This window comes from Macrobrachium nipponense, chromosome 17, assembly GCF_015104395.2.
Source record: "Macrobrachium nipponense isolate FS-2020 chromosome 17, ASM1510439v2, whole genome shotgun sequence".
Lineage (NCBI taxonomy): Eukaryota > Metazoa > Arthropoda > Malacostraca > Decapoda > Palaemonidae > Macrobrachium > Macrobrachium nipponense.
Genome location: NC_087210.1, coordinates 56040881 through 56065821, shown reverse-complemented (window position 1 = coordinate 56065821; position 24941 = coordinate 56040881). Strand labels below are relative to the sequence as shown.

The 24941-nt window shown below is 39.7% G+C and overlaps 1 protein-coding gene across 2 annotated transcripts in view; it reads left to right on the top strand.

Moving 5' to 3' along the window:
* LOC135196248 (soluble calcium-activated nucleotidase 1-like) overlaps positions 1-24232 on the top strand; it is a 188735-nt gene extending 164503 nt beyond the window's left edge. For both annotated transcript variants that reach the window (XM_064222933.1, XM_064222932.1), the window contains 3 exons: positions 10573-10776; positions 14634-14791; positions 23175-24232. In XM_064222933.1, the coding sequence (XP_064079003.1) occupies positions 10573-10776; positions 14634-14791; positions 23175-23387 (575 nt within the window). In that variant the 3' untranslated portion in view covers positions 23388-24232. The remainder of the gene's footprint in view (positions 1-10572; positions 10777-14633; positions 14792-23174) is intronic.
* The last annotated feature ends 709 nt before the right edge of the window (positions 24233-24941 follow it).

The window sequence follows — 24941 nt, the reverse complement described above, 5'->3', positions numbered from 1 at the left end:
ATATAGGTCCAATCGGCACCCAACTGGCAATTTATATCGACGTTTAATTCGTCCAATCGGCGTTAAAGGGTTAACTGGAACTTTTTTATCCTTTCCAACTCCTAGTCTGCGTTTAGTTGCTAGAGAGATTACCTCTTGAATTTTGTTGCCAGTTATCACTACATCAGTCCAGTTTACGAAAATTACCCCATTCTCAAACCCCTACACCTGCAAATAGAGATTTTAAGTTTATATAGAATTTATAAAGTTCTCCTCTACTCATAGGTTAACCATTAAAAAGATTTTAGAAAAGATTTTATCAAGCAATCCTATTTGACTTTGTTTTTACCAATAATTCAAAAAAATATTGTGCTATCACTTGGTGTGCAGTGGTGTTAAATTTTTGGTTGAAGAGACTGTTTACTTTTCCTTCAAATTTTACATTAAAACTTTATGCCATGTTAATTGTTCAGTATCAGGGCATATTTGAACTGTAACAATTTGTAGATTGACAATCTTTTACTATTGTAAAAGAGCTTTACATCCTAAGAAAAACTTTAGTGCAAACCATTCATTAGTGTTGTAATTTTACACTGGTTATTTTTGCACCATGCTAAGGAAGCAAAATAAAATTTGCTGGTTACAAGCCCACGGAACCATCTATAGAAGGGAAACCAAATACATACGTACAACCTCAAAGTTATGGTATGAAGCCAAGATTATGGCAAGTTATAATAATCTGTCTTGTATTTGCCATGCACTGTTGACCCATAGCACTTAAGAGATGGGAAATCAACCTTTCCTTAATGAATATTTGGTCCTGCAGACTTGAAGTTGCATGGAGTATGTGATCTTTTTGTCTTTCTATTGACATCTAAAAATAATTTGCCTACTGCCTCCCTTGAAGCAGGTACATGGAGATGCCATTCTATCTTCAAAAATTTTAATTTTAAAGAGATATTTAGCATAAGCATTTAGATATATTCCTTTTGTGTTGAATGTCAGGGCATATTGAATTATTGATGGGAAGGGATTGTATGCTTACTTCGTAATCCACCTCATCAGAACTGTCATCTCACTAGCACCTTTGGGTGTGTGACTTTCCAGGGTACCTGACTTCACACCTCAATTTGCTGTTTAGTGTTCCGTGTATTACCTTTGATCTGCCTCCTGGGATACATGCCGTTATTTCAGCTACCTCTGTCTTTATAGACAACTCTTCTCAGTATCATGTTTAACTTCACTTTCCACTTTGACATTTTCTTTAAGGCACTTAGAGTTACCTTGGTTTATCATCATAATGAGTTCCTCACTTGAAGAGTCTTCAGTTCCTCACTCCTAGCCATATTGATATTTTGAGTGCGTTGTCTCTCTTAAATTGCTGTTTGGCAGTTTTTGATTAACCGACAATGGACGGATACCATCATATTAGTAACAATAACAGGTTTTGAGTGGTGGGCAGATTAACTTCTGGCGAGTATCAATATTATACACCATCGATTTGTAGGAAACTGACAGGAAAGAGGTTCCATTACTTCAGTGGCCTATAAATTTACTAATGGCAACTTTTAGACTGGTTCAGCTCAGCAGTTGTGGTGTCTCATGAGTCAGTTGTGTTCTAGACTTGAAGGAGGCATGTTGTACTTCTCTCTCTCACATGATGTCTTTTTATATATTTGCTCATAAACATACCCAGGGGTTGCCGTTAGTTTTTAGTCCTTATCTTTCACGATATTATGCCATTTATAATTGTAATTTTCATACATTCAACTTACCTGTCAGATATATACATAGCTATCGACTCCGTCGTCCCCGACAGAAATTCAAATTTCGCGGCACTCGCTACAGGTAGGTCAGGTGATCTACCGCCCTGCTCTGGGTGGCAGGACTAGGAACCATTCCCGTTTTCTAATCAGATTCTCTCTGTCGCCGGTAGTATCAACATTGTTGTTACTTCCTCCTGACTGGAATTCTTTTTTCACAACGCTTTTGATCATCTTTCGACTGATTTTTGGTGACCTACTTGGATCGTTGTTTGGCATTCGCTATCGTGGACTGTTTTTTGGACTTGGCTTTGGATTTTTGTGAATATGTCTGATTCTAGTGTTAGCTTCAGAGTGTGTGTGAATGAGGGCTGTAAGGTGAGGATTCCGAAAGCTTCGGTAGATCCTCACACTACATGCAGTGGTTGTAGAATGGCTGAATGCTCAATTGAGAATACGTGTAACGAGTGTGAGAAATTGAGTGTGCAAGAATGGAAGAATCTAACTTCTTACTTGAAGAAGTTAGAGAAAGATAGAGAGAGGAAGGCGGCTTACAAAAGCCGAAAAATGTCTAGATCTTGTGAACTTTTATCTAGTTCTGTAGCTTCTTCTTCTTCTCATAATTATGCCCATTCTATTTCAGCCCGTTCACAAGTTAATCCCTCTGATTCTGCCTCAGAAATGGCGGAACTCAGAGCTTCCCTTCAAAGAATGCAGGAAAAAATGGAAGCATTGGAAGGTAAGAGAAGTGAATGTGGTTTCTCGAGTGATTTTAGTGTCCCCAGTGCGACGCTCCCAGGTCTAGACCTCTTCCAAGCTCCCTGGCCCAGAGGAGAAGGAAAGTCGAAAACCGTACGGGGGTCGTGGAGAATCCCCAACGATCAGGCGTCCCTTCGGCAGAATCTTATACATCTCAGACTGCCAGGGACAGCTATAGGAAAAGTGTCCTTCGTGAGTTCTTTTCATCATCTAGTTCGCCTTCTCTGAGAGAGGATGGAAGGAGTCGAAGCTTTCACGTCCGCTGAAGAGGAATTGGAAAGAACCTGAGCTCAATTCTAGCCCCGAGCGCTTCTCTGAAGAGGATGCGCCTTCGGTAATGAAGAAGGCTAGAAAGGAGTTAGATCCTTGGAATGTAGGAAACTCTCAAGCGCCTTCCAGATCTCCTTCTCCTGATTCGAATGAGCCTTTGACCAGAAAAATTTTGATGAATGTACAGGAGCAATTAGCGTCTTTGGTAGGAGTACTTTCTAAAGAGCCTACTCGTAAGGATGATGATAGGCTTCCGATTAAGAGATCCAAATACTGATCTCCTGTCGGGCGCAACGAACCCTCCAGGGGAGGTGTCGCACAGGCGACCATCTCTGGGGGAAGCGGTGCGTTAGGCAGGAGAGAAGTGGAAAAGGAAGTAACTCCTGCCAAGCGTCTGGCGCCAGCTAGGAGCCAGGCGCCAAGTAGGCGCAAAGAGCCTGACTTTACTGTAGATCGTTCTAGGCCCAGAACTTCATCCAAGCAACAAGAGCCAACTGGAGAAGAGAGAACTCCTGATAGGAGTAAAGCGCCTGCTAAGCGCAATATATTTGCCAATCGAAATGCGCCTTCCATGGGCGATACTCCTACCAAACCACAGGAGTATTCGGAACTAGATGCGCCTTCCAAAGGTCAGGAGTATTCGGGAAGAGATACTCCTGCCAGGCGCCTGGAGTACTCTGATCTCAATACTCCTCCCAGGCGCCAGGAGTATTCTGGAATTGATACTCCTCCCAGGCGCCAGGAGTATTCTGGAATTAATACTCCTACCAGGCACCAGGAGTATTCTGGACTTAATACCCCTACCAGGCGCCAGGAGTATTCGAAGCGCGATGCTCCTACCAGGCGCCAGGAGTATTCGGAGCTAGATGCGCCTACCCGACGCCAGGAGTATTCGAAGAGTGTTACGACTGTCAGGCGCCAGGAGTATTCCAAACAGGATACTCGTACTAGGCTCCAGGAGTATTCTCAGCGAGATACTCCTGCTAAACGCCAGGCGCATTCTCCTCACGAAGAGCTTGATATCCGACAGGAGTCTAACAGGCGTAAAACGGTTATACATGACTCGCCTAATGATAAACGTAGAGAGAGAGTTACTCTTAGTCCCTCTCCTAATAGAAGTGCTTCTTCTTCAGAAAGGAAGAAATCAAGGGAGGAGACAGAGGAGGGAAGGGAGCCTTCTCCTTCCGAGCCTATTAATTTAGAAGACGTCTCGGAGGACGAAGTTACTAACAGAGAAGGACTTTCGAATTATAAAGTTCTTTCTTCTCTTCTCTTAGAAAAATATAGAGATGCCTTGACTCCAGCCGCTCCTCCTTCTCCGCGCTCTCTATTTTCAAGTACGAAAGCGCACAAGTCTTCATCTTTCCTGAAAATGAAGCCGGCCATATCTATGAAAAGGGCCTTACAATCTCTTGACTCCTGGATCAAGACAAAGAAGGAGTTAGGAAGGACAGTCTTTTGCATGCCTCCCGCTAAACTAAGGGGTAGGAGAGGCATATGGTATGAAACAGGAGAGAATATGGGATTGTCTCTGCCCGTTTCAGCTGAATCGGACTTCTCCAGTCTCGTAGACTCATCAAGGAGACATGCCTTAAATTCAGCCAAAGCAACTTGGGGTCTTTTGGAAATGGACCATCTCCTCAAGGGACTTTTCCATACTTTAGAAGTATTCAACTTCCTGGATTGGTCCCTTGGGGTTATTGCTAAGAAGTCCCATGAAAAAGAGCAACTAAACCCTGAAACCTTGCATAGTATCCTTACATGCATTGATAAGGCGGTTCAAGATGGATCGGCAGAAGTATGCTCCCTCTTCGGTGCGGGAATACTAAAGAAGAGAGCGGTTCATAGTGCTTTTCTCACTAAGGCCGTCTCGCCTTCGCAGAGATCCGCTTTATTGTATGCGCCTCTCTCTGAACATTTATTTCCTTCTCAGTTGGTGAGAGACATTGCCCATTCGCTAACTGAGAAAGCCACTCAAGATCTTCTAAGGCAATCCTCAAGGAAGAATAGACCTGTGGCCAGTGAGGAAAAGAAAGCTACTAGGCCAGCTCAGCAACAGCAGCCCTTTCGAGGAGGCCCTCAGGCTAGATCCATCGCCAGAAGGAAGTCAACGGAAAAAAGGGGAAGATCTGCCTTCCGTCCCTTTAAGAAGGGAAAATGAGAAATCTTTCCTCCAGACACCTGTAGGAGCCAAGTTACAGTTCTTTGCGGGAGCATGGGAAGACATAGGATCCGATCCTTGGTCGATGTCAATAATCAAGAAGGGTTATTATATCCCATTCAAGGACAGGCCCCCCTTGACAACATCACCGAGGGAACTGTCTGCCAGATACAGGGACCCTGTTCTGATGGATACTCTTCGTCAAATGGTGGAACAGATGTGGGACAAAAGAGCAATAGAGCTGGTACTGGATCAAAGCTCCCCGGGGTTTTACAATCACTTGTTTCTCATAGCGAAAGCCTCGGGGGGGATGGAGACCGGTACTGGATGTAAGTTCGCTGAACAAATTCGTATAACAACAGAAGTTCAGCATGGAAATGTCTGCCTCAGTACTTGCAGCTCTCCGTCAAGGAGATTGGATGGCGTCCCTAGATCTTCAAGACGCATATTTCCACGTCCCGATTCACCATTCGTCGAGGAAGTACCTTCGTTTCATGTTCGAGGGAAGGATCTATCAGTTCAGGGCCCTGTGTTTCGCCCTATCTACGGCTCCCCAAGTCTTTACAGACTTGATGAAAAATGTGTCAAAACACCTTCACATGAAAGGGATAAACGTCTCCGTATACCTGGACGACTGGCTCATCAGGGCCAGGTCTCAAAAGCAGTGTTTGGAGGACCTGTCAACAATCCTGGAATTGACGAAGGTATTAGGATTAATCGTAAACCTCGAGAAATCTCAGATGGTCCCCAGCCAGAACGTAGTCTATCTGGGGATTCAGATGGATTCTCGGGGTTTTAGAGTTTTTCCTTCTCAAGAGAGAATAAGGAAAGGCTGTGCCACAGTATTGAACTTCTTAGAGAAAGAGCGTACTTCAGCGAGGGAATGGTTGAGCCTTCTGGGGACCCTTTCCTCGCTCGAACAGTTCTTTCCTCTAGGAAGACTACATCTCCGTCCGCTTCAGTTCTTCCTGAGAAGCAGTTGGAGTTGGAAGACAGGACAGCTCTCGGACACGTTTCCAATCTCATTAGAAATAAAACAACAATTAAGGTGGTGGTTGACCCCCTTAGAAGAAAACAAAGGAGTATCCTTGGAAGTACGGAACCCAAACCTGACATTGTTCTCAGACGCGTCGGAGACAGGTTGGGGTGCGACTTTAAGGTCCAAAGAAGTGTCAGGCACCTGGTCGGAAGAGCAGGTGTCATGGCACATAAATTGCAAGGAGCTCTTTGCGATTCACCTCGCGCTAAGGAGCTTCGAGCAGATAGTCAGAGACAAAGTAATACAGATAAACTCCGACAATACAACCGCTCTGGCTTATGTCAAGAAACAAGGAGGAACTCACTCTCTCGCCCTATACGAACTAGCAAGAGATCTGCTGATTTGGGCAAATCAAAGGAACGTGGTTCTCCTAACAAGATTTGTTCAAGGAGAGAGGAACGTGAGAGCGGACAGACTGAGCAGGAGGTTCCAGGTCCTTCCTACAGAATGGACCCTCCACTCGGAAGTCTTTCAGACCCTTTGGTATCTTTGGGGAAAACTGCAAATAGATCTATTCGCCACGTTCCTCTCCAAAAGGATAGATACATTTTGCGCCCTGTTAGAAGATCCCAGGGCTTATGCAATAGATGCTTTTCTCCTGGACTGGTCAGGGCTAGACGTGTACGCTTTTCCCCCATTCAAGATACTGGGGGAAGTAGTCAGAAAGTTTGTGGCTCGAAGGGAACCAGGATGACCCTGATAGCCCCATATTGGCCATCCCGAATTTGGTTCACAGAGGTGATGGAGTGGACAGTGGACTTCCCCAGATCTCTTCCAAACAGGATAGATCTGCTCAAACAACCCCACTTCGAGAGGTACCATCAAAATCTACCCGCTCTTGCTCTGACTGCCTTTCGACTATCGAAAGACTTGTCAGAGCAAGAGGGTTTTCTCGCAAGGCGGCAAGCGCAATTGCTAGAGACCGCAGATCATCTACTAGGCGAGTGTACCAATCGAAGGGGGAAGTTTTCAGAAACTGGTGCAGGTCGAAGAAGCTGTCCTCTTCCAATACCTCTGTAACCGAAATTGCGGATTTCCTTCTTTTCCTGAGGGAAAAGTCACATCTCTGTACCGACTATTAAAGGATACAGAAGTATGCTTTTGTCAGTCTTTAGAAACAAGGGATTAGATTTGACGAATGATAAAGATTTGCACGATCTCATCCGCTCCTTTGAAACGTCGAAGTCAGTAGAACCTAGGGTTCCGAGCTGGAACTTGGAAGTGGTTCTGAAATTTCTGTCCTCGGAAAAGTTCGAACCACCTCATACGGCTTCATTCCGGGATATCACTAGAAAGTGTATATTCCTGCTATCTCTGGCTACGGCTAAAAGGGTCAGCGAGTTGCACGCCCTTGAGTCACGAGTTGGGTTCAAAGAAGATTCTGCGATTTGTTCATTCCAGACACTTTTTCTTGCCAAAAATGAGAACCCTTCGAATCCCTGGCCCAGGAGTTTCGAGGTAAAAGGACTTACTAGCCTAGTAGGCAGAGAAATAGAAAGATCACTTTGTCCAGTTAGAGCACTGAAATTCTATCTGGACAGAAAGAAGCGGTTGGGAGGCTCACAACATGGTCTATGGTGCTCGGTGAAAGACCCCAAGAGACCTATGTCTAAAAATGCTTTGGCCTTCTTTGTTAGAAGTGTAATTACTGAGGCTCATAAGAACTGCCCAGATGACTCTTTTAATCTATTAAGAGTAAGAGCTCATGAGGTAAGGGCAATCGCGACATCTATTGCATTCCAAAGAAATATGTCACTTAAAAATATTTTGGATGCAACCTATTGGAGATGCAACTCAGTATTTGCATCTCATTACTTAAAAGATGTGTGAGTGACGTATGAGAAATGTTTTTCTCTAGGTCCGTTTGTGTCAGCACAGACGGTTCTGGGTAAAGGAGAGAGCACCGATCCTTAAATATGTGTACGTAACCCTCTTGTCGGATGTGTTCTTGTGTTTCCTGTGCATGGGAGTGTCAGATGTTGCACTGGCGGCCTTCACTTCTCTTCATTAGGAAATCGAGTGACAACTGACTATTAGAGGGGTACAAAATTTTTATTTTTTTTTTATTTTGTATGTGTGATTATCGAGTTTGTGGTTGTTTGCTAAGAGTTTGGGGATGACTCTTAGCAATCTTAGAACTAACACGGGTTAGGATCGGGTGATCGGGATCGGTTGTGGGCTCCTTAAAGAAGGTGTGTTGTCATATAAGCGGATTAGCACCCCTTGACAAATGCTAGTTAGGCTCTGCCGAGTAAGTGGATAAGACCCCATCGACAGACCAGCAAGAACTCTTGGCCACAGATCACTATCTCGCTAAGGCTCTTGAGGTGAAGCAGACTCCTGGGCGGTAGCCATGAAGTCTTCCATCTAATAAGGTAGGAACCAAGGTCTATTTATACCTACAACATATGTTGTTTACCTGTCTAGTCAGTAAGTTAGCTGTCTCTTGCCCTACACCAAAGGGTGTCAATCAGCTATGTATATATCTGACAGGTAAGTTGAATGTATGAAAATGATATTGTTATGATACAATAAAGTTTCATACATACTTACCTGGCAGATATATACGATTGAAGACCCACCCAGCCTCCCCGCAGGAGACAGGTGGAAGAGAGAATCTGATTAGAAAACGGGAATGGTTCCTAGTCCTGCCACCCAGAGCAGGGCGGTAGATCACCCGACCTACCTGTAGCGAGTGCCGCGAAATTTGAATTTCTGTCGGGGACGACGAAGTCGATAGCTATGTATATATCTGCCAGGTAAGTATGTATGAAACTTTATTGTATCATAACAATATCATTTTGCAAAGAAAAATACATTGTTTGTTACTGATTTTAGTTCTTATCTGTTAGTGTTGTGTGAGCTGTAATTAGAATTTTACAAAATAAAATAATTAGTAAAAACATTTATAACTTGTTAAAACTTACGAGTCTTGTAAAAAGAGGCCCAAAATGGGTTTTAAATAGTCACTTACAATTTCTCGTGGAAGGTAGGGAGAATTTTTTAATTTTTTGTACATGTGAATCTTAACATGTTTCCTGTTTCCATTGATGTGTTTTTTTTATTAAACTGACCACCCTCAAAGTTTGCCCGGTCTGGGGTGCTGCATATTGTTATTTTTGGTAACAAAAGTTTTTTCAAAATCTCATTAATCATAGTGCGAGTCTCCCTTTCACTTCCCCTCACTATTGACTTTGATTTCTCTGGGGTGCACAAAGTTTCAAGATTTCAACCAAGGCATCATTTGCAGTTCTGGACATGCACAGTAGAGGCCTCACAGTTTAGAATACTACAAGTTGGTAAAATTTTGGATTAATTCCACAGAAGTTACAATTTTGGATTCATTCCATGGAGGCAAAAATGTGCTTTGTATACAGTAATAAATTCTGTGAATGCCAAGAGTAAAATGAAAATCTATTGGACAAAAAAAAAAAATCTTTACAAACCGCAACAGACTGAAAAGTAAAAATGTTAGTGTTTTATGAAGTTTATTAATTTAATGTGATGGTGTGATACAATTATCTTTTAAATCCATCCAGCTTTACATCCACAGGGGCCAGCAAAGTGCACTGTAGGTGAATAAATGTTCTTTTTGTCCTTCTTACCACAACCAATGTAATTTTCTTTTTTTCATCTCTGGTCTGTCCTACCCAGTAGGAGCCCTGTTAAGCTATATGACAATAACCACCACCTTTACCTAGGAGGTATAAAATCATTTATTGCAGGTTCATCCACCTAAATCATGCTCACATTGTCTCATTTTGGGCCCGTCACTATAGTGATATAAGTATCAAAGTGTTGTTCTTTTTTTAAGAGAATGGGCCTCAGTGCCAACAACAAATAAACTTAAAAACATAAAAACTGAAGTGTATGCATGGAGGAATCCTCACAGGAGGAAAGATCAAAAGAGGTGATCCTAACAAGGCTCCGTATAGGACACACACAATTCTCGCATGGTCATTTAATGTCAACACCACATGCTGACCCAATAAAGTGTAACATATGTCAAACACCCATGACAGTACAGCATTTACTTATTGAGTGCCCAAATTGCAAATATCTATTTATCTGCGGAATTCAAAAATGAAAAGTATTCTTGCTGAAAGCAAAGATTTTTCAATTAATAACATCATAAATTTTTTAAATAAGAGAGGTTTCTCAAATAAAGTCTAAATTTTTTTTTTATTAATTTTTTTTTTCCCATTTATTTATTTAATTTAATTTTTTTCTCAGGATTAATCCCTGAGAGCCAGCCCAAGAAGAGTCTACTTGAGACTCAGAGGTCTGGAAAAACTAAGCCCTATTAATTAATAATTTTTTTATAACTGGAATGCCTATGTTCCTATGTTCTGAACCCTACTAATCCCTGTTGCAGTCTCTAGTCAGAAAGGTCCTTTTTCTGCTTGTGCTCACTCAGTTTGAACAATGCTCACATACTGTAAGCAAATTGTGCTGTGTTATGACATGGGACTAATTAATTCACATGTTTATGCTTCATTTGAATTTTAATAAAGACTAGAAAATATATTTTTGTCATTTAATATAGAAAGCTTTTGTTAACATTATTTCTAATGTTGTTAATATTTGTAAAATCTTTGAAGGTTTTAAAAGTGAGTGGGCTACAGTGAAGGATGAAACACTTATTGTTGGAGGATTGGGAAAGGAGTGGACTACAAGTACTGGAGAATTAGTAAACCACAATCCACAATGGGTAAAAACTGTAAATCCCCGAGGGTACATCGAACACCACGATTGGACTAGAAATTATGAAAAACTTCGTGAAGCTGTTGGGATTTTCTTTCCAGGTAACCTTTCTACATTTGATTTATTTTAATATATTTGTGAAGCTGTTGGGATTTTCTTTCCAGGTAATCTTTCTACATTTGATTTATTTTAACATAGTAATATTTAATGCATTTTTAATTTTTAGGGCATTGTTAGTCCATACAATGATAGGATATGTTTTTTAGCCCATAGTTTAGGGTTAGGGAATCAAAATTGGGAGACTTGTTTTTGACCTGACTTTATTATGGGTTCAGTGTTTTTTCTAAAAACTGGTTTGGTTTTAAATTAGTACATTTCTTGGCTAAAGAAATGCCATCAAATGTAGTGAACAAAAAAATCAGGGAACCAGAGATAAGCCTAAACACAGACCGTCTGACCTATTCCTTGTGAATCAAATGTTGACAAGAAGATATTTCTTCAGTCTTGGGCTGTTTCTTGTTACTCTGTTTTGGTAGGAATGTTTGCAAAATGGGTAGTAATGCAATATTAGTTTATAAGGAACTAAGTTTTGTCTGGCCCTTGTGTGAGAATTTATCACTTTGGGAGTCAGTGCAGGAAGACTATCTTTAGTGGATAGGTAGAGCTGGAAAATGAAGCCCTTATGGCAGATTGAATTCTTGACTGAATAATAAGTCAGCTGTTTTAACTAACTATATAGCTTACGCCATCATTTATTACCCGTCCTCACATTCACTGAACTGAGCACCATTTTTGAGAAACTAGATTCAAATGCTTTGTTTATTCTTTTTAGGAATGTCTTCAGGAGATTTTTTTTTAAACATTTTGCTGTGGTTAAAGCATTTTTATAATTGGGTTCCATATTTATCGTACTTTTAAATGATGTTTATCATTATTGTTCAAAGATTTATTTACCACATTTTATGGGTAAATTTTTATCATTTCTTTCAGGTTATGTTTGCAGGACTTTTTGATGTCCTATCATGGTTATTGCCTTTTGTAAATTTTTATACCTTAAAGTAAAAATTGTGCATCATTGTTTAAGGATATATATGTCTAATTCTGCAGTAAGTGGAACTGAATAAAAGAAATTTCATCTGTTTTTGCTTCACAAAGATCTGGGTATGCTTTCTCTTTTTTGCAGTTGAAAGCTTTTGAGTCTGAAACTGTCAGGATTTAACAATTGCCGTCTGATGAGGGTTGTACATGAAGTGCTGAGAGATAGAGACCCTTAGTTTGTATAATTGTTTAGTTAACCCTTAAACGCCGATTGGATGTATTAAACATCGACTAAAATTGTCTGTTGGGTGCCGAATTGACGTACGAAACGTCGACGCAAAAGAGTTATTCTTTTTTATTTCGCGGATAAATAGTTATAGGCCTACTTGGCGAAAACTTTTGAATCACGCACCTTGAGGGATGCTGGGAGTTCACGGATCAAGCTGTTGTTTTGTTTACAATCGTTACCTAGGCGCGCAAGTGCAAATTTCTTTCTCACAATAAAAAACATCAGGGACACATCTCAGAAATTATTTTGTCACTTTGACATAATTTTTGCACCATTTTATATTAGTAGTTACATAGTTTTATATATGAAAATGTGTGCAATTTCATGTAGAATACAACAAAAAACAATCCATGATTGTAGCTTTTATGAGTTTAAAAATATTTTCATATAAATAACGATGTGCCAAAATTTAACCCTTCGGTCAACTTTGACTCGACCGAAATGGTCGAAAACCGCAATTGTAAGCTAAAACTCTTACATTCTAGTAATACTCAATCATTTACCTTCATTTTGCAACAAATTGGAAGTCCTAGCACAATATTTTGATTTATGGTGAATTTTAGAAAAAAACCGTTCCTACGTCCGCGCGGTAACTACCAAAAAAATCTGAAATTTTTATGTCTGATGTCGTAATGTTTGCACCATTTTATATTAGCCGTTACATAAAGTTTTATATATGAAGATGTGCGCAATTTCATGTAGAATACAACAAAAAATAACCCATGGTTGTAGCTTTTATCAGTTTTGAAATATTTTCATATAAATAACGATAAATAGAAAAAATTCAAGCTTTGGTCAACTTTAACTTTACCAAAATGGTTGAAACTGCAATTGTAAGCTACAACACTTACAGGCTAGTAATATTCAATCAATTACCTTCATTTTGCAACAAACATGAAGTCTCTAGCACAATATTTTGATTTATGGTGAATTTTTGAAAAAACACTTTTCTTACGTCTGCGCATTACGAATTCATGCATCATATTGTGATATTTTCTCTGTGTTGCTTTGATCGTTTTACAATTTGTTATATACCAAAATCATCGCAATTTTGTGTACAATACAACGAAAAAATAATTAACTCATTAGCTTTAACCATTATGCTCACAGCGCGATTTGTATACAATTGTATATGAAATTTTTTTTTTCGTGCTGTCATATATTCCAATATTTACATATGATAATGATACTTTTTTTCATTTCTGATGGTTGCATACTAAACTTCAGGCAATGACAAACAAAGGAGCCAAAAATGAACTCTTAATCTTGAGAATTAAGCGTGCTGTGATTTAAAAAAAAAAACTTTTTCCGCTAAGGCCCTCACTCGCGAACGCCGCTGGCATACGGGAGACACTTTAGGAAATACTGGCTCGGCGTTTAAGGGTTAATGTAAAAAGTAGACTCATTTTGCTATTATGCGAGTTCAATTCTTGAGCATTCCATTGAGGTGTGAGAGATCAGTACTTCTGGTGATAGTGCACTCTCGATGTGGTTCGGAAGTCACATAAAGCCATTGGTCCTGTTGCTGAATAACCACTGGTTCCATGCAATGTAAAAACACCATACAAACAAACAAAAATAAACATTTTGTTATTAGTGTAGTAAAAAAAAAACCCTTAGTTTTGTATTCTATGAATTATTGTATGAATAACAAATGCTTTGACTTTTAAGTTGCAATGATATTTGTATCTAATATCCACATCATTTGAGAGAAGGTTAACTAACATAGTGAAAAGATGTTAATGGATTTGGGGAAAAAATTGATTTGTTATAGATGTTATACTGTTCACTGTCAGGCTAGAAATAGTTTAAAGATCTGGAAACTAATAAGAACCAGAGATGCCACAGTAAGTAGTTGACTCAGAACTGCTAGGTAATGCAATTTACTTGTGATCAGAATGTTTTAGGAAAGTACTCAATAAAGGTTTTGACTGTATACAGAACTGTATTATGGACCAAAGAAATATCAAAAGAGCTGGAAGTGAATGGGAAACGCATTTATTATAAACTAATTTAACATGATTACCTTGCACTCAAATTTCAAGGTTGTCAGAGGGCTTACGTAAGTAAAGGGTTCACAGTATTCATAAAAAAAAAAAAAAAAATTCCGAGCAAGGTAAAAAGCGAAGCAGCAGCTAGGCAGCAAGTTTGACGAGACCATGAGGAACTGATGTTAAAGCAACTAGAGTTAAAAGCAATGTAATAAGGAGCTTGAAGGGTCCTTGCAAACAACTTTTAGTATTGTTTACACTGTTACCACTAGAGCACACAACAGAGTCATCCTCTTAGAGCATAGTAAGTAATCCTCTTAATGTGAAAATCGGGTTGTTGCTAAGAAGTAACACTAGTCTTCAAAATGTTTAATAAATTCATTCTTAATCTGAAATTAAGATGAAGATTAGTATTGCATTTTTTTCATAGAAAAGTGTAAACTGTGGTGTCCATATTTCATTTTTTTCTTAAGGTATCAGTTGTATTTCTTTAGTAATGTGGGTCATTTAATGTATAAAGTTTAGAATTACATCTTATTCTCATAGTAGCTCTCTTGGCCCAGGTAGATAATTTGATTGCATTAAATCAATAGCGTTTTCAAAAAGGTCCAATGTGTTATTAATGTCTTTTTCCCCTTAGGGTACATGATTCATGAAGCCTGTGAATGGGCAGAAGGACGACAACGATGGGTGTTTTTACCTAGAAGAGCATCAACTTCCCGTTATGATGAAAAGGATGATGAACATCGAGGAACAGATTTAATGCTTGAAGCCACTGAAGGATTCGAAAAAATTCAGGTAAAAGTTCTATATTGAATTAAAAAATATCTTTTTAGTATAAGAGTCAACAGGGTGGCTGAGCCTGCTTTTTTTAGTCCTTCCTAGACTTGAAGATCTTTCTTTAAAATTTATGCCTGAGTTTTCTTTGCTGTTCTTTTTTATTTTTAGGGCTTCTTGATAGGCATTCCTGCCTTACCTGTACAGTTTGTCTAACTGCTCTACACACTTTCTTAACACGTAAAAGCAATCGCAATCTTGTAGATATTCCGTAAGCTTTAAAATGACTAAACATTAATAACCATGGCACAGACATGTGTACAGCAAGATGGCTAAAGAATAAGTATACCCTGTTTACAGTGAGTGGCATTATTCCTCCCTGGCCACCACTTGTCACTAGTTAAATACTCATCCCAATTATTAATCGAAGGTATATCCATATAAAATAAAACTCCAGTTTGTATCCTTGTAGAAACAAAAGGAAGAGTGCTAATTCATGCTCAACAACATCCTGTAGGCACTGAAGCCTTCAAACTTGCATATATCATTCTTTTTTTTATTTAATCTCATCAGCTTCTTGAAATAAAGTTTCTCTGAAGTAAAGCTTGAGAGAACAGAGTTGAGAATGCTGAGGTGGATTATGGGAATATCGCTGCTTGAGAGAGTGAAGTAAGAAGGGCAGGCTTAGTAAAGATTACAGAGACAATAATTGAGTCACAATTGAGATGGTTTGGGCATGTATTGAGGATGGATGACGAGGAGGGAGTGAAGAGGGCTTGGGAAGAACCTATTGGAGGAAGAAGATCAAGAGGGAGATGGAGAATTAGATGGGGAGATAAAGTGAAGGAGGATATGGAGAAAAAAAGTTTGGTTGAGGATGATGCCTTTGATAGAATGGAGTGGAGAAGGCACATCAGGCAACTGATCCCTTAATGTCTGAGAAACTTATCCATTATCACAAATGTCTCTTGATAGGATATTATCAACATGTGTCGCAGTTTGTGCTTTGCTATCTCAGCTGTGTGCCCTCTCAAAACTACAGGAAGCAGGAGAAACATGGAAAGGGTGCCACCTCTAACACTATCACAGTTTGTCTATGCTAGCCATGCAACTGCACGCACAGACCCACAGAGAAGTGGCCAGCAGCAGACGTCGCCCGTCGCAACTGTGCCCACCAGGGGCAATGCTAGTGGGCATTGAGCCAAGGTACAGAGGTGCCCTGCCAAACAGGTCCACTGCAACTGACAGGGACTTTATGGAAGAAGACATGATGCCAAACAGGGTGCCACTCCAGTGCTAAGCCTACACTACCCTCTCTGGGCAAAAACCCCAGCTGTCGTCAGATGGGAAGACCTCCTTCTATCAAAACACTGCAGCTAATCTCAAGTTTCCCTCTCATATGGTGATATCACATCCAGGATTCAAATGTTGCCAGATACAGGTGCCAACATTTTTTTGTGGGTTCTCAGCATCCTGACCTGTGCATTCCTAGGAGTGCACTTCACCCCCACCAGTTACCCTATGGTTCACTGCAGATGGCTCAACGATGATGCCTGATCCTTCACTGTGAAAATCCTAGTTCATGAAGGTATCCGAACGCCACTGCTGTCATATAACCCATGTAAAGAGTTGGCCATTGTTTCACCATAGTTTCCCAGACCTACTCTGGATGTTACCCATTCTGAGTGTTCAGAGCTGCCTCTTCATGCCACAACATTGCCTGCCAAAGCCAGAGACTGTTATTTGTAGTTTTTCTACTGGAGTTCAAGGACATACTGATCTCCAAGGAAGGACTGTAGAAAGTCCCTCTCAAGCAACTGTTTTTCTACGAGAGTTCAAGGACATACTGATCTCCCAGGAAGAACTGAAGAAAGCCCCACTCAAGCCTATGGAAGGACCCCAATGCAAATCTTTCTTAAGTAAGATGCCATAGTTTTTGCACACCTCACCAGATGCCATATGCCTTCTGGGAACAAGTTAAGGCAGAGCTTGGATTCATAGTAGATCAGGGTATCAATAACCCCAATGGTGACGAACCCTCAGGCTGGTGTTCACCCACTTCTTGTAGTACCTATGGACAAAGGTGTCCAAATCAACAATGACTTCAAGAACCTCAACAGCCAAGTAAAACACCCAGTCCATCAATCACCCTCATTGTTGTCTAGCTAGCGTCCGCAGCTTTGAGCTGAAGGCCAAGTTCTTCATTACTGCAGATGCCCTACATGGGTACTGGCAAATGCAACTTGCAGAGGAGGATCAAAAGTTAATCACATTCATCACACCATATGGCTATTTCCAGCACTGCAGAGATCCAATGGGATTTGTGGGCATGGACACTTACTGCCTTTGAGGATACAAGGCTCTGCAATGTGTCCAGAATTGCATCAAAGTAATCTACAACATTCTACTGTTCAACAAGGATTTCCCCAGCCATCTACGCCAAATCCATGAGATGTCGCAAGTTTGGCATCAGACTTCGTCTGTTACTACAGATTTCAGATCGCCAAAGATCGCATTTCAGTGGACTCAAAGTAGCCTCTGGGACCCCTTGAGTCCCTAGCATGCATTTGCATGGACCTTGTATCATGACGTAGCATTTCGCAGAGTGAAGACTGCTCTGGCTAGTTAACCAGTTCTTGCCTCCTTTGATCCAGCCCTCCCAGTTATCCTGCAGACTGATGCCTCTCAACTCAACATACTAGGATATGCCATTCTACAGGACCATAGCAATGGAAAAGACTGCTTTGTAGTGTGGCGCTTTTCTTTTTCTTTTTTTCCCCCCTCACAGACACCAAGACACACTATACCGCAATCAAGTTGGAGCTGATAGCCATAAGCTGGGCTGTCCAAATGCAAACTGTAACTGAAAGGTCTCCAATTCTCAACCACTACACTCTGGATGCAGTAAAGAATTCCCTTTGTCTCACCTCAGGACGCTGACAGGATTATTAAAGATTTTGGTGCTTCAGTGAGGGAGGATCCATCATACAGTAGTCATGGAGACAGCTTGCTCTCAGGTCAGGATTTCCTACCAATTGTTTCAATTTAATAATTCATTGCTTCCATTCTGGAAACTACAGGACAGCCTCTTAGTCAATGCTGAACTTGTACTCTATGGAGCAAGGATTGTAGTTCCTGCTGCCTTAAGCCACAATACACCTTCATGACTCCATGACAGTCACAGAAGAATATTAGTCACAAAGTGATGGGCACAACAGACTGTTTACTGGCCAGGAATCAACTCTGATATAACATGTACTGTTTGAGCTTGCGAGCCTTGCCAGGTTTTACAACCCAGTCTCCAGCAGGAGGAACCTCTTCAAAACGACAACCACCCTACTAACCCCTTTGAGTTCCAGTCTGTCACTGAACTTCCTCAGCATCGCAGGGAAGCGATTCCTCATTGTGACCGACAGGCTTTCTGGCTGGCCTGTGGTTGTCTCATGCTACTCTACAGTGTGACACTAGTGCCTCTGCAACAATCAGGATCTCCTGCAGGCATTACAGCGAGGTTCAGTGACCCACTTTGCCTCAGGGCTGATGCTGGACCTCAATTCAGCAGCCATGAATTCAGGGATTTCATGGAGCAATTGGTGTACATCATCTAGTTACTTTCCTGCACTACCCGCAGTCCAGTGTCCATGCCAAGGCCACTGTTAAGGCTGGGAAGTATCTTGACTAAAGATAGCAGCCTCTGACAACATCAACTGTGAAGACTGACAGTGGCCTCTTGGAGTTATGGAACACTCCAAACTTCATGGGCCACTCCCCTGCACAAATCCTATGTGGCCACGCACTTCGCTCCTGTGTGCCTGTTCATCCTCGGCCATTCTCGCAGGAATAGCTTGAGTGAGGATTGTGACTGCTGTGTTGCCACCAGAGCCAAACTTGTACGGAGGTCGTACAATCAACATATAAGTCCCCGACCCAGGCTAGAAGTTTGACAGTCAGTCAGGACCCAAGATCCTGACTTCTCACCATTGGGACAAGGTTGGGATCGTCATGACCCTTGGTAGGTCAAGGGACTATGAAGTAATCTCCCCAGCAGACAAGTATATTGGAGGAACCAGCGCTTCCTGTACCCAACACCCTCATGAGATGGGACTACGAGTGTGAAGTGGGGAGGAAGGTGAGAAATATTAATCTATATGTACCATGTATTTATTGCTGCTTCTGTATGTAACACTGTATATTGATCAGTGGCAACCAAACATTCTGTTCAATGCCTAGCAGTATGCCACTTTCCCTCTCCAAGTTCGGTTGCTCACATGCATTGTCCTAGTTGCATTGTAACCTTACCTAATAAAGAACATATATTTTAGAAGATCTTGCTTCATGTCTCATCCCAACCAACTTGCATGTCTGGTGCTTGCCTCAGGCACTGTCACAGTCCTTCAAATGGATAGGTTATTGTGTCTTCTCCCTCTGTTTTTGGCAGAGGACTGTTCTCAGTCTGCTTTGACCCATCTGTATCTTGGCTGTAAAACCAAAGCAGGCAGAAATGAAGAGGAATTATCTCTAGTTTATTTTCACAAGGTCATTGGACTTACAAGTGGAATTGGGCTTTGGGAAATGAAGTGTTAATTCTCAATACAAGTGTCCACTATTGAGCACACCAAGATCTTTTGGGCAGATGCTTCACCATCCTCCAGCTGCCATGGTCTCTTCTACAGCTTCCATTGCCTCTTGTGACAGCTGACCATTCCCCTGCAAGTGTGCCCCCTCATTTTGGGAACCCTTTCTTTTTAACAGTCTCGTGTAAGAGGGGTTACTTCGCATGGCCTAATGCTGGATTTTGCCTGTTCTGGTATCCCTTTCAATAGGATATAAATAAGGTAAGTTGCAAAGGTTATTGAAATTATGAGAACAGTGACATTAGTCTTCCTCAAAAGTGCACTTCCTTGTGGGTATCTCTTTGGATATAATAATAAGGTTAGTTCCAAAGCTTATTGAGATTATGAGGACTGGCCTCAAAAGTGCTCTTACTTGTTGAGCTTGTCTTGAACAGGAACAATGATGTTTGTAGCCTCAAAGATTTGGGCAAGAGCAGTACTTTGGGACTGGTCAGTCCTGAGTACCTCAAGGTTGAGGCACTGGTGGAGCAATGGACTGATGCACAGCATTTATTATCCGCTGTGCATTCTTAAAAAGAGTTCTGCAGGACTCGTGGAAGGGCAGTAATCTCATTTTCTTCCTCATGACAATATCATGAATATGGAAAATCTTCCAACCTGCTTCAGCCTGGAATGGAGGCAGAAGGAAGGATACTGAAGTTGGCAATCCTTTCTCCCACTACTTCAAGTAGGGGGATGTGTGTAACCCAACTGAGCAATGTCAGGATGGAGCAAAAAGTAGCCTGTGTCCTTCAGGACTATTGCAGGTTGTCCATCAAGGATAATATCCTCCCCTTTCTCACAGATCAATCCCAATCCTGTTTTTTCTTTTTTTCCAAGATTGCTCAAATCTCTTGCTTACTGGCTAAGGTGTAGACAGTAGTGGAGGAAGATGGCCTTGAAGTTTTAGAAGACTTCTCCAGGCTTCTATTCACTAACCTCCTTTTGATGGGAAAGGCAACCAGGAGCTGGAGACCAATCTTTGACCTGAATATTTTGTTCATTAAATTCTACTATGGATGTAAACTCCATGTTCATTTCAGCTTCTAATCAGAGCAACTAAATGCTTTTCACAAATCTGAAGGATGCATATTTCCAGTTACTGAACAATTAGGACCCACTGAGTAACTTTTCTTCTTCAGTTTTGGAAGAGTGTCAATTCAAGGATGTGGTTTTGGTCTTGTCATGGTTCTCTTAGTTGGATAGAAGAATAACAACTTGATTATGGGGCCATACAAACAAGCAAGGGAGGACAGTGCCCTTCTCTCTGCCTGTTGAGTACACAAATGGGAGGTTGACCAGTCAAATGTTTTAAATGCAATTGGAATGTATTTGCAGATCAGATAAATTGTAGAAAGGTTAAGGTCTGGAAAACCCCCAATAATCAACCTATTGGCTACACACAAACATTAAGTTCTGAGCATTTGGCTCTCCAATGGCTGAATACTGGGCTGCATTGGAAGACAGCTTCAAATGTATTAGTTTCTCTTGTCGCTCTTCACTGGCCACATGTATCTAAATCTGCCAAGGCATGGAGATCATCATTTCTTGTAGTTTTGTACAGAAGACAATAGGTGTCATCTGGAAATTCACCGCAAATAGAGCTGTCTTTTGTGGTTGGTGTCATCCTAGGGGGCTCTCTCTAGTCTGCTACTCTCCAGCAGATCAAGGAGTTTCTAGTCTATCTGCAGATGAGACAGTCTACAAGGTTACTATGCTCATAAGGAGCTATGAGCAGTCTAGCCCACCACATGAACCTCAACCTTTAGAGAGGTACGCGACTTGTGCATCATAGCCCTTCACCCAGGCACTGTATGATGTCCTTGAGGGAATCTTTGGACAGAGAGACAACACTGAAACTGTTTTTCTAAGACTTATTATTGATAAAAGAGAAGGTGAACACAAGTCTCAATTTATATAAGGGGGGTCCTTCCTGTTCTCATTAATTCTTGATTTAGTGACAAACTACATGAATGTCAAAAGATTCAAGACTAGATCCCCCTCCCTTTCAGACTGTTAGTGAATGCAGTGAAATGCTTTTTGTTCCATGCTGGTTTTAATGTATATTAGGTGTGAATGTTGTTTATTGTTTATTGAGGTCTCAACTTGGGGTTTTGAATCCCAAGGTCTTCACTGAACTTCTTTTTTAAACACATGCCTTCAAACAATTGTCCAGCTTTGTGAACAGTATTTTGCATGGCTTCTATTGTGGCTCCTGTCCTGTGCCTGGACTGATGCCAATTGCTACTGCCTGCAATGACATATATTACAAAGCAGTAGCAGCAGCAGCCAGAGTTCATACAAATTTTTAGGATTCCTGTCCAGTTCTCCATTGGTCAGAGCATGGATTCTGGAAGTGACAAAAACAATCTTAAGATCATCTTGCAAAAGCAACCGCTTGGGTTTTGTTCTCTAGTCTGATTTGGGATGGTTTAGTCTGGTCTGTTTTATGACACCCAGTTTTCAGTAATCAGAAGATTAAGGGTAGAGCAACTGGTGAGTTATCAATTAGTTCTCACATGTACTGCAAATGATTTTATAAAGAAATTTGCAATACATAAACTAGGCAAGAAGTATTTTTGGCTGCAGAAGAGAAGTTGTGGATGCCCACCTTGTTGGCCTGCTTTCACATTTTCAGAGTGAACCACTCCTGTACAAGCATTGGCAGAGAAATGTTACTTGCAGATTAGGATTAATTGCTGAAAGGATTCAGTGCCAAACAGCAAGATTTGTTTTCTGCAGATCTAGCCTGTCTAGATTGGCAAGGTATTTCTAAGAAAGAAATAGTTCCTCTTATAAGGAGTTAAATATCTATGTTAAACTTCTGGGGTTACACAGATGTCCATGACAGTTAGTACACTAGCAGTAAAGGTTCCCATTAGTTTTAGACAGGAACAGCTCTACTGGCAACTGTTTAGTTGCTTTATTTTTTAAAGATTTTTAAAAATCAGATATCTAAAATCTCAACAAGCAAAAAAGTTCCTTGTAATGAACTGGTGATTAAGGACTCCTGCAAGATAACACAAAATCCAGCATATTACAAATTGATAAATTACTTAGTAATGGAAACCAAAAACTGTTTATACTATTAAAATTACCTTTAGCATTTTATATACAGCTTAAACTGTGTTTACTAAAATGCCATTATTAATTAACAACAGTGAATAACCAAAAATACAAAATATAATCAAAATACAGAAAATATACCAGGTTTGTGAAATACCTTATAACTCTGAAGAATAAGAAGACATTGCAGAAACTCTGAAAACAACTAGCCAGAAAGACCTTGTTGCCAGTGGAATTGAACTACATGCCAAAGAAAATGAAGTACAGTATTCCAGTTAACATTTGGGAAAACTATTTTGAATTAAATAAGTTTAAGATGAAACCTGAAATCAATTTGAATTAAGCAAGGTCAAGATGAAACTGATTTAATTTGTAGTGTATTTCATATTACATTTACTTAGACAGCACTTTACAAAAATCTAGGTCTACGAAGCTAGAAAGTTGTTAACAACTGTCATATTACATTTACTTAGCCAGCCCTTTACAAAAATCTAGGTCTATGAAGCTGGAAAGTTGTTAACAACTGGGACAACACACAAACAGTAAAGCAGATCATTCTGTAGATGAAAGACAACAACAGTCCAGGATATTTAAACTACACAATTAGTTTGTATTCTAATGCTGACTTCGTGGTGAATTTTTTTTTTATGTAATTGATAAACTGAATACATAATATGTAATATTAAGAATGTTTCATACTCAAGGCTGTACTTTTTCTTCCTTAGGTACATCATGTTGGTGAAAAGATTGACACACATGGTTTCTCCAGTTTCAAGTTCATTCCAGGCACAAATGAAAGAATAATTGTTGCTCTAAAATCAGAAGAAGTAGATGGTAATGTATCATCTTATATCATGGCATTTAATACTGAGGGGAAAGTATTGCTAAAAGAAACAAAAGTAGGGGATTACAAATTTGAAGGTATAGAATTTGTATAAAAAAATTAAAGTTTAATAGTCATGTATAAAGCCAGTATTTAGTGTGTACATGTGTATTTATTTGAATGACAGTATTGATTTTTAATGTCATAGTGAAAGTGGTTGTGATTCCATGTGACACATCTTCATACTTAAGCAAATAAAGTTGAATTTTAGTGATGAAACGTCAATTTAAATAATATGGTTTCCATATTACTACTTTCTTCAAATACTAATCTTTCCCACTACAAGGGAGTACCTGATGATTCATTTCCTTGATTTCCCTCAAGAAGTTGAAAATTAAATTTATACTGGGTTTGATGATTGAGTAGCAATTTTGTACATTTTAGAGTGAACAAAGAAAATAATCATTTTTTTTTTAAATTTTATATTTAAATGAGCAAGTTTTGAGATATGTTTTGTAAGGTTACTACAGTAAGATCTCTCATTTGGAGACATTGTAATTGATTATTAATTTTACTTTTATGGAATATTTAAATTTTTTGTCCTTTTGTAATATGTTGCATTTATATTATTTTTACTTGACAGAATATTTTTAAATTTGTCATTTTGTTGTACAGTGTTGCAGCATTGTATGAATTAAGATATTATTATTGACTAATGATGTACCTAATTTTTGTCATTATGAAAGGTATAAAATTTTTTAAGTTATTGGAAATGATTTCTATTGATTACATCAGAAGTGTTAACAAGTATATGACATCTAAAGCTTAGAGTTTGGCATGATAAAATTATGTTATTCCTGTAATATACATAGATTTAACTTCCCTTCAGTGTCATCTTCACCAGAAACATACGTAAATATTTATATTTGATAGAGAAATATATAACAATTTGTTCTTGAATTTTGAAGTTTATTTATACCACAATCATTCTAGTATAGTTCATAGATCTTTTCTAATAGTATGTAGTTTCATGCAAGCATTGTTCACCAAAAGTTTATTAAGTTTGCATTGTTGTTCTGTAAATGTAATTTTAAATTTACATTGGATATCATTAATTTGGATAACTTGTGGGATATACCCAAGAAGTTTGCTTAACCCTTACTAGATGGACATGATTACGAGAGTTAGCCAGGCTAACTCATATGAGTATTATTAATATTACACGCAACCCAGTTTGGATGAATTTAGTGGGAAAATGTTCATGTCAAAGGGCAATAAATATCTTAAGGCAGTTGTAGTACTCAGAACAGGACAGATGGGGAACTGTGTTCCTTGAGACCGGATGGGGAAATGTATTGCCCCTTTCTCTCCCATGACATCTTTTTATTTATTTGCTCAAATATTCCCAGGGATTGTTGTTGGTTTTTGTTCTTATTGTTTATATTATATCAGCGATAATTGTAATTTTCCCCCCAAAAAAAAGTTTAAAGAAAATTAGAAAATACATTTATACCCCACAAAAAGGCACTGCATCTTCCCATCTTGGTAAATCTTTTAAATATATTTTACAATAAATAAAGCATTCAAAATTTTTTACAGATTTTAGTCCTTATCTGTTATTAATTGTGGGAAGTGTAATTATAATTTTACAAAATGAAATATAAAATAA